Here is an 11,009-nt window from a genome sequence, read left to right on the forward strand (position 1 = left end):
CTATATTATTTTTAAAAAGTCATTATTCAGAGACATGACAATGTGAGATCGATCCTCGTTGGCCGTTACCTTGGAGGCTTGAAACATTTTTTGCTTTTTTTCTTTTCTTTAAACAATTTTTGAAAATTCTTATTTTGGTAATTTTACAATAATTATCTTTTTATTAATAGTTAGCTTATGACGTATAAATATAATATAAAATCATCAGTTATGAGAATGTTTATTCCACATAAATCCTATATGGGCACTGGGCACTACCTATAGTAACTACTATAAAAATAATATTCATTATTCATTATATTTTTATAATTTGCAGTTTTTTTTATTTATTTATTTATTATTTAAAATACATCTACAATATATACAGTTATTTGTACAATAATTAGATTTGATAAAGGAAAGAATATAAAATTAACGGCGAATAATAGGATTGGGAAGTTATCTATTGATAACACCCAGCAATAATTTGCAGCTAAGCATTTTTTCTTGCAACTTTCGAATTTGGTAAGAATCTAGTAAGAAATCTATCTAGTGAATCTAGTAAGATACATATTTTTTTCGTTGTCTGTGGTGTAAAATTAGATCGTGATGTTTACTGTACTATTCATTCATTAAACATACTTCGTACATCTGTACAATACTTACGTATTACGTGCTGTTTTTTTATTTTATTTTTTTATATTGTATTTCACTATTACCTACCTACCTATTAACTATTATATTGGCAAAACGCGAAAACTACCACAAAACACTATTGACCTTTTTATTACATTATTACTTTTGTCTTTTTTGGTTTGAAGCAAAAAAAAATGTTGAAACAAATTAGGTACTTAAATAGTTAAATGTATTAGTCAGCTAGTTCATGAATAATAAACAACGATATTTTAAATATATTTTTGAATTACCTAGGTAATTAGGTAATATGTATGTGCTATAGTTGTTTTTAATTATTTCATGTCGTTTTAAGTATACATGTATAATAGGTTTAATAAGGTTTATTAATATCTAGGTACTATGAAGCTACTATTATGCAGCTATATGTTCATATAGATTAATTCTATAGGTGTTAACCACTTAATAAGCAGTGGCGGGCTGAAGGGCTCAATTTTGACGCAGCCGCGTCAACTTTTCATAGGGGATGGTGTCACCCCGTGACTGTGGCGCAGAGTTACACGCTAAGACCCGACTTCGTGGCTCTATCGACCACATTTTATTTACATCATAACTTTGTTATAAATTATAATGGGTCAATGTGCCGCGATGGTGGTGGTGGTAAGTACTTAATATTATGATAATGCGTCATTTGAAATATTTAAGTTCAGTCCTCCACTGATAATCGTCCATCATCCATGACAATAATTAGTAGCTAATACCTATAGGTTTGGCTTAGGAAAATATATAATATGCGGAGGCTATCTGCAGAATATATTTTGAAATATGAATTTATAATTATAGTAAGTTATCAATTATCATCGTTAATCAGTAATCTGTGTAAGTGTAACATTTTATAATTTGTTATAATTATAATAATATCATTGATTATAAATACTAGTATTTATAATCAATGATAATATTTTTAATTCATTTTTACACGAGTAAAATATTACAGCTATTTGATATTTAAATTATATTATTTATTTATAGGCAGTGGCATAGCCAGGGGGGTTTCGTGTTTACCACCCCTCACCCATTGACATTCCTCCACTAATAAATGTATTATTTAATATTTATATTATATAAAAACCGGGTTTAATTTATACCAACCACGCCCCCCCCCCAAACACTCCATAGTCCTGGCTACACCACTGTTTATAGGTAGGTATATATCAAACTGCTCACAAAATCAGTGGCGTACATTCAAATTTGCTCTGGGGGGGAGGGGGGGGGGGTTTAAAAAAAATAACCAGCACTAAAACCTTCTCTTTGCAACTACCCATTCTCCTAACAATCAAACACATTACACGTATAAATATTAATAGGCAAATTAATAGCAAAACAAATACAAAGGTTTACGTAACTCATGGCAGTTAAATATTATTTAATATGCACATAGTAAGTACAGAATATTATAAATATTATATTATTAATTATTTATAATAAAAATTCTAGTCTCCTTTTTTTATTGGATAGTTCAACCAGCACTTCATCAGGAGTAATTGAATCATTTTTGTTGATCGAGAGCATAGCTAGACCATTAAGAGTTCCACTAGAGGAACTTATAACTGTTTGAGTTGCATTCAATGAATTTGACAATGAATTCATTATTGAGGGTTGTTTCGAAAAAAAAAATTGCAGTTTCAATTGTTTTTTTTCAGCCATGATTACTATTTATTTTACCTTCAAAAGTTCAAAACCTAAAATATATCGAAATCGAATGATAATGATTATGATGTGATAATAAATCATTAAAAATTATTATTAACAGTATTCACGTTGATAGTTCAAACATTAAAATTAAAAATACCTACTCATCGTATTATGATGTACACAAATAATATCTGTTTGAAAGACAACTAAAATATATAATACTTATTAATTATTATTTATTACTTATTACTTATGTGATAGGTAACTTCTGTACTTAAAAATACAATATATACTATATCTATGTGTATGCATATTAACTTAACTGAGTTAAAAAAAAAAAAACTTCCATTTCACCGTATTATTGTCACTCACGCGAAATTCAACGATTATAACGAAATCGGTTTTTTTCTCCGTTGTCTGATCGAGTCGGTCGAGATAAAAACAATATTAATATGTATTTATATCCGCACGCAACTAACTAACTGTGTACGATCAAAATAATGTCTATTTTGATTGATATACCATATTATACGGCACCCATAATTTCGTTATGAAATCTTTTTTCGTTGTTGGTTAAGTATAGTGTTTACTGTTTACTCAATAGTCATATTATTATGACGTATATTTGTGTATACACGGTTGATCAATAATAAGAAATTCATCAATAATATCACATTATTTTTTTTTTTTTTTGGTCCTGGGGGGGGGTTTGAACCCGACCCCCCCCCCCCCCCGTATGTACGCCACTGCACAGAATACTCTTTAAATTACATAAAAATACAACAATGTTTGAAAATTTGGTCCTTGTTAAGTATAGATGATACCGTGATAGGTATATTTAATGAACATGTCATCTTTTAAAAATAAATCGTGACAAAACATTTCGTAATATCATTATAAATGAAAATGGGTCCAGCAACTTATTTGTACTTTGTAGGGATACATTTTTTTTAAAACGATCATTATTATTATATTCTGTGATAATATTTAAGTCTTCGGATCGTTACGATCGGCGCGTCGCGCATATTCTGGCCTTGCCAGCCTTGGAGTCGGTGCTATAAAAAGAGCCGGGTCGCACGTTTCCGCGTCTCATCGCGTTCTATCATAATAATATATCGCCATATCGGCACCCGCGTGTTTATCGCGCGTAGAGTGTGTCCTTCGCCCACCCACCAATCCGCTACCCACTATAACACGACGACGACGATGACGGCCGCCTCCCGCCCTCGCCGTCGTACGATTGCAGACCGACGATGATAATAATAATAATAATAACATTATAGCCACGACTGGACGGTCACCGACGACGGTAAACACGAGAAACCGGAGAGACGAACATCGGCCTTGCTCGCGGCGTGCACACACTGCACAACAATAATATTATAATAATCAGTATTATTCTTATAGTAATATTCGTAAGGCGTACCTAGTCGCGACGGAGATGATCATTTTATTTTTCCTCTCGTAGCGGTACCTAATATAATATTTTCTTCGTACGCGCGCACATGACAAAATATTGAAAACAAATTTTATTTCGTCGTGCGCGCGCAACATTTGAATAATAATAATAACGACGACGACGACGATACCTACGTAGCGAGTATCCGCGCGAGTGCGCGACGGCGTCCGAGTCGGTAGTACTGCTGTAGTAGTTCTAGTCTTGCCGTCTTGGTCGACTGCCGGGCGACGGCTCCGCACTCGAATTCTCGATTGGCTACCTACCGGTGCGTACCGAGTCGTGAGTACTGAGTGCTCGTCGAGGCACGGAGGAACTCGGCACTTCGTCAGTCGATGCTTGCACGCGGACGACGGCGGCATGGACGAACGCGACGAGTTGGTGGCCGACGGCGGAGGGATCGACGTGCAGTTCTCGGACGTGTCGTACGCGGTTACCGTCTGGACGCCCGGCAGGATATTCGGTCCGGGTAGGTACAGACGGACGGACATAAATAATAATATAATCACAGGGTTAAAGTTAACTTTAATGACATATTGAGGACCTATTGTTGTATCGTAATCTCATGAGTCGCATCGTTGGATAATATTGTTGTGTGCCTAGAGATTTCCAAAATATTATCCGGATACGGTGCTGTTGCTGTGGTAATCCGCGGTGTGGTGTTTACCGGCTGGTACATTATAGTTACCTGTAAATTCTAAGAAAAATTAACGATGTTCAAGGTGGTGTGTTGGCCAACGTTGTCCCAAGGTCTTCTGAACGATGTCGTCCAAAGACCGAATTAACTGTACAATATTAATTATTTTAATCGTAATAATTTGTTGTAATTATATTGTTCTGCTATAAAAAATATGCATTTGATTACCCTCCTACAGCTGTACCTAACAATAAATTAATAATCACGTGATAAATAATTAGGTATTCAATTATAAAAATAAAAACGATTTTTTTAATTTGACTAATTTTAGCTCCACTCAATCTTTCGACAGCAATTTAAAATAGTTTATGTAAAAAACAACTTGAGGGTTGTATCAACCCCCTTCCCTCCCACCCAATGGAATGTATACTACTGAGTAATTTTTTCTCTATTTTGTGATACATATATAACCTTATCTGTGCTCTGTCATCCATAGTTTTAATGCCAGAGGTCAATCTCCCGAGAAAATAAATAAACATTAAAACAATTTCCGTGTTTGTTTCAGAGAAAAAACAGATTTTAAAAAATGTCAGCGGCACATTCCATAAGAAACAAGCGTGTGCCATAATTGGATGTTCTGGATCTGGCAAGTCTTCGCTGTTGAATTTCATTTCTGGTTACAAGTACGATAAAACATATTTATTATTATTTATTAAGTATTGGGTACTTACATTATTTATTTATTTTTACAAATGTATTCATAGGACATGTGGTTACAGAGGAGATGTAATTATTAACGGACAGCCTCGCAATCGAAAACAATTCATGAAACAATTGAGTTATATAATGCAAGATGATAATTTACAACCTCACCTTACCGTATTGGAATCAATGGAAATAGCTTCTAAACTTAGAAACTGTACCATACAACTTGATGTCTATCATAAAATCTTAGTAAGAAATTAAAATTAATATTTAATTACCTATATAAACATTATGAAAAACTACGATTATTTTAGTTTGTCATACTATGAATTATGAAATATATCTATTTGATAATTTAAAGATATATGGAAATTAGAAATAGTAAAAATTAAATAGAAAAATGTATAGGCATCTAACAAGATAGGATAAGATTTTGAAGTTCATAATATCAATAAATAAGAATTAAAATATAAAATCGTGATTATAGGTTGCTAAAGTTAAGACTTCTTTAAGTACTTAATTTGTTTTTATAAAACAGTTAAAAACTTATGTTTAGATTACATTTGCTATTTTGCAAGAGTGATAATGTTTAATTTATTTTCAGATCAAAAGAATATTAGATAATTTGAAGTTGTCAGAAAAAGAAAACACTTTGGCAGGAAAATTATCTGGGGGCGAGCGTCGACGACTGTCTATTGCTGTAGAATTGATACGTAATCCAAAAGTGATGTTTTTCGATGAACCAACAACGTAAATACTAGTACATTATTTATTGATGTAAATCGTTACTAATATTATACTTTATTTTGTTTAGAGGTTTAGATGTGGTGTCCGCAAATTATGTGGTGTCTATGCTAAGAGACCTTGCCAATTGTGGTAAGACAATTATATGCACTATTCATCAGGCATCTGCTTCCCAATTGGAAATGTTTAATGCGTTATACATATTATCACCCACTGGTCAGTGCATTTACCGTGGACAGTCGTCAAGTCTTATAAGTTATTTATCATCTGTTGGTCTCCAGTGTCCCTTACATCATAATCCTGCAGATTTCGGTAAGTTAAACTTTCCTGCTGTTCTAGTATATCTTACTATGTACAACAATATTATTGACAGCATTTAAAATTTTTAACTTGCCTTCTAACTAGTCATTGAAGTGAGTTCTGGTGAATATGGTGATCACAACGAAACGCTTGTCAAATATATTAATAACGGAAAATCAAATGACTGGAACAATGACAAAAGTATTGAAAACTGTGAGTGAAAAAATATTGTATTGTTATTTTGTCATACATTAATATTTAATATATTATTTTATGCATAGCAGGTGTTCAAACGCAAAACCATCGTTCTAATTATTCACAACATAAATGCATCTCAAAGTTTTTCAATGAACTTCGAATACTTATTAATAGAACGTTAATCATCTCATCTAGAGACAGTGTTTGTATTTTACATCTTTAATAAGAGGTATTCTAGTCAAAAAGGCTAAAGAATAAAACAAATGATTACATTTTTGTATTAATTTAGTTATTAATTGAATAATATATTTTGATTGATGTCTCTATACCTACATAATAATATATTATACATCATACACAATTATATTAAATCATATTTGTTTCTTATATTTTTGTAGGACTTCATCAGAGTAAGAATATTTGTACCTCTTTTAATGAGTTTTCTGTTTGGTTCAGTATATTTAAATATTGGAAAAAGTGGTTCGTTCACACGTGATAATGTAATAATGTTATACTTCAGTATGATGGCCATTGTTTACTTATCTGCCTACTCAATGTCTATAAAATGTGAGTGTCATTTTACTTTATAATGCGTAAATAATTAAATTGTCTATGTATAATATTTATATTTTAGTTCCAATGGAGTTGGTACTTATGCGATTAGAATATTTCAACCAATGGTATTCACTTCGTTCATATTACACGTGTGTGACATTAATGGATCTACCTTTACAGGTTTGTAAATCATTATTTTATGTATATTAATTATTAGAGTAAAACTTTGTACTGTTGTACATTTTAACAAAAATTTTAATTTGGAAAGGTAATCAACTGTATGTATATATATTTTATCATAATGTACATTGCTGTTTACATATTGTATACTTATTATAATTAGTATTGTTGAATAGGTAATTGGTATTAATTACAGAAAAATCTATTCTGTTGAAGGTTTTTTAATTTTGTTTTGAAATTTGAGTACTCTTTATCGTAATTGTTGTAATGTAATACATTAAGCATAAAAAATAATAATAATAAAAATAGGGTTTAGTAAGAGGAAACAAATTTAAAACAATCACATCATTAATTTTTCAAATAATAATTACTAGGTAAAATAGTATAATATAGGTATCTAGTATAATGACATAATATACAAGAATTGTTATTACATTATGCTATTGAATAAAAGCATAGAAACCTCTACCAAATGTACTCTATTTAAAAAAAACTAATATTAAAAATAAAATAATATTTTAGTTACTGATATTAGACAGTTAAAGAATTTCAGAATACCTCAAAGAAAATCATTGTAAATCATAAAAAATTATCAATTTTAAAAATATACAAATATAGTCTCAACACGTTAATATTTTATCATTTTATTCTTTTCTGTGGTTTCTACTGTAGGCAAATAATAAATATTATAGGTGCCTTCTGTCTTTACACAACAATATTTGGTTCTGGTATTTTGTTTCAAACATATTAAATATTTCGCATTCCTAAAAAGTAAAAGGACAGCATAAAGTATGGAGGCATCTGGCATATTTATAGCTTATAAAAATATTTTATTTTTTATTTGTTTTAGATTATATCCACAGGTTTATTTTGTATCGTAATCTATTTAATGACTGGACAACCATTTGAATTATTCAGATTTTCAATGGTTTTTTTAATGTTGATTGTAACTGGCTTGATGTCTCAAGCAACAGGAATGTTGGTCGCAATTTTGTTTAAGAATTTCCTTGTAAGTTAATTTTTATATAAAAAATTGACATTTAAAATAAATCCGTAAATAATTATGTATACCATTTTGTTTGAAGATAAATACTATTGTTATATCTTCAATTATTTTACCAATGACAATATTTGCGGGCATTATGTTACGTATCAATGACACACCAAAAATATATAGTTGGATTTATGATGTTTCTATGTTGAAACATTCAATGCAAGGTATTTTACATGCTATATATGGTTTCAAACGATCTGCATTGCCATGTCCAGAAGTAAGTTAGATATTTATAAATGTAGTAGTTAAATTTTTTTTTTATTTAATTGATTAAAGCATTGAATATATTTGTACACCTAAAGAAGGTTACACTAACAAAAACTTTTTCAATAAGTTATGATTATATTATGTGCATTGTGCAATATAATTTAATACTACTTATAATGAAAGTTCAAAACTGGATAGGATTTTAGAGATATCTCCCATATAAATTAAATTACATTTTACGATCAGATTTTAATTACTTTGAACGGTCAATTATTTAATATATAAATTTAGATTTTTTTGAACGTAACAATTTTTAAAAACTATGATATGTGTTACATATTTTAGTTCTATTACAATTGATGGTAAAGTTTTTTAACATTTTTATGTATTCTACGAGAAACAGAGTCAGTAAACTAGGTTTTAGACTTGGACCATCCTTTTAATCAAACAATAATCGAATACATTAAATAATTGAAGATTATTGTGTTTCAAAAAATCTTAATTATTTTTTAATTATTATATTATATTTTTGACCTAACCAAATTACGTTTTATATAATTTAATATTTTATTATGCATTTAGGATAAGTATAAAGAAACATAAGTTTTAACCAAGGAAATATATTTATTTTTTTGTAGATTTATTGTTATAATGGCTCACCAGAATTAGTTCTCAAGGATGTAAATATGAGTGATAACATATTTTGGACTAGCGTTGGATACATCACTGCTGTATTTTTATTCCTTAAAATTTGTACTTATGTTGTTTTAAAACATAAACTTTCCTGATGAAAATAATTTATAATGTTATATGACTAATATTTATTACTAGTTATTAGTAAGTGTTGGTATTGTTAAAAAAAATCTATTTTGTCTGCATAGAATATATTTTTATAGTTAAATAATTGCATATCTGCTAAGTCGGATGATTGAAAATAATAATACAGTATTTATATTTATTAAGACTGTTGTAAGCACGGCTATAGCCGTGGATGTTAGGTACAGTAACACAACCATGAGGAGGAGCTACAGAGATGAAACCCATATTGACCTTGAAGGAAAAAGTTTTTATTTAATGATTTTGCTTTTTTATAAAAACATTACAGTTAATATTCAAGTTCATATAAGTTTTTAAAAATAATTTTGCTTCCCTAATTATAGCTTCTCATTGTGCAACTGTTGTGGTTTATAAGATAGATTATTGTTATGTATTTAAAGTTAATTTGGTATACAGTACGACGTTGAAAATCCAAATATTCTTGAAATATTAATGGTTGGGCATGTCCCGACAATTCGGTACTCTATACCATCCGAAAATCTACTCAAAATTTCTCATTACAGGTGATCACAGTTTTCAGATAAATAATAAATTAAAATGATGCCCAAAATCAAAATTAAATCTTAATCGTAATTTTTATTTAGGATCGTCATCGTTTTTCTGTATAGGTCACAGGTATAGTTTGAAAGCACATTCAGACTAAAAGTCAATTTTAATTGGAACAGGTGTTTAAAAAAAAATGTGGCTTACGAAAATTACCAATAAAAAAAAATTAACCTAATGTTTACAGTGATTATGTTGATTTGGTCTGAATGTGGTTTAATACTACCAAAAAAAATGTTTATTGTATTAGATATTTGGTGTTTTTTTTTGATTAATTATTATTATATTATTATAATTTTTTCTTTGTTAATTGATCTGATTGAGTGCTTAAAAATAAATTTGTAAATTTTTTTTAATTTAAGTTTTATTTATGATATCTGTAAAGTTAGTACCCAGGACCCACTTCATTGTAACATGAAATCACTTGATTTCTGATCTCAAAGCCAACAAATTTATAAACATGTATTTAATTTTATTATTCCATAATATATTATTTTGCTCAAATGAATACTACTATTAGTGTCTTTTATTGTGATCGAACTATTCATATACTGTAAATTATTTTTCATTTTCAAAATAATAATTGTTAAATGTTGTTTATGTTATATTTGACTGTAGCACAAAACTAACATTACTCTGCTATTAAACATATTTTAATAAGTGTGCCAAGGTTACCTTATAGTTTATACTGAAATATTTTTAATTATATACAAATGTTTTTTTGTCACTCGTTTTAAATGAATTTTCTTGAAAATATTATATTTCAATTTTATGTATATAATATACATTTTTAATGCGACTTATATCCTACACTGCACAATTTCAAATAAAAACCATTTATATCAAAACTATAACAGAAATATATGAAAGCACATTTATATTTAGAACATTATTCATCTTTACAACGGTCGTAGATATATTGGTTGCACAACTCTATGAAATAAATGGACTCATAATTTCATTACAAGAATGAAGAACTACAACTGAGCGCTCCTTGTGTGATATTTTTGAAATGTTGACTTAAGCAACCATAGTCCTTATCGCAAAACAAATTGAATGGTCCATGTGTTATAAGCAATTTAATATAGAAGTTGTTTAGCCAGTATATTATCTACAACCGTGATCTTTTCCCAATCAAGAATATTATTTAAGAAAACGAAACCCCCGTGTAACGCCATTACATTTTTGAATGACTACTTACGTTTTTAATTTTGTATTCCAAAGAAGAATGCTATTCGGAACATTGCCATAGTTTTTTAAGATTTTCTATATTATAAACATTGCCT

At 29.4% G+C, this 11,009-nt stretch overlaps 1 protein-coding gene across 3 annotated transcripts; it reads left to right on the forward strand.

The window, feature by feature from the left end:
• Window positions 1-3,647: 3,647 nt before the first annotated feature.
• LOC132950960 (ATP-binding cassette subfamily G member 4-like) lies at window positions 3,648-10,450 on the forward strand. Of its 3 annotated transcripts, none has more exons than XM_061022604.1 (12): window positions 3,648-4,232; window positions 4,966-5,083; window positions 5,180-5,354; window positions 5,710-5,855; window positions 5,920-6,161; window positions 6,255-6,362; window positions 6,431-6,549; window positions 6,746-6,914; window positions 6,982-7,082; window positions 7,933-8,091; window positions 8,168-8,353; window positions 8,982-10,450. In XM_061022604.1, exons 1-12 carry the CDS (start codon window positions 4,124-4,126, stop codon window positions 9,129-9,131), a joined length of 1,782 nt encoding a protein of 593 aa, XP_060878587.1. In that variant the 5' UTR covers window positions 3,648-4,123; the 3' UTR covers window positions 9,132-10,450. The 3 variants fall into 3 exon arrangements, with proteins under 3 accessions (XP_060878587.1, XP_060878585.1, XP_060878586.1); XM_061022602.1 differs by having other exon boundaries at window positions 3,653-4,232; window positions 5,165-5,354; XM_061022603.1 differs by having other exon boundaries at window positions 3,659-4,232; window positions 5,165-5,354; window positions 6,434-6,549.
• Window positions 10,451-11,009: the final 559 nt, after the last annotated feature.

This window comes from Metopolophium dirhodum, chromosome 8 (assembly GCF_019925205.1).
Source record: "Metopolophium dirhodum isolate CAU chromosome 8, ASM1992520v1, whole genome shotgun sequence".
Classification (NCBI taxonomy): domain Eukaryota; kingdom Metazoa; phylum Arthropoda; class Insecta; order Hemiptera; family Aphididae; genus Metopolophium; species Metopolophium dirhodum.

What these genes read in the sequence shown, in the direction of transcription:
- LOC132950960 (XM_061022602.1), top strand. Translation starts at nt 4,124, where the DNA reads ATGGACGAACGCGACGAGTTGGTGGCCGACGGCGGAGGGATCGACGTG. An exon ending in ATGTCTATCATAAAATCTTA is followed by an intron (nt 5,355 to 5,709) that starts GTAAGAAATTAA and finishes ATTTATTTTCAG; the next exon opens with ATCAAAAGAATATTAGATAA. An exon ending in TCATCTCATCTAGAGACAGT is followed by an intron (nt 6,550 to 6,745) that starts GTTTGTATTTTA and finishes ATATTTTTGTAG; the next exon opens with GACTTCATCAGAGTAAGAAT.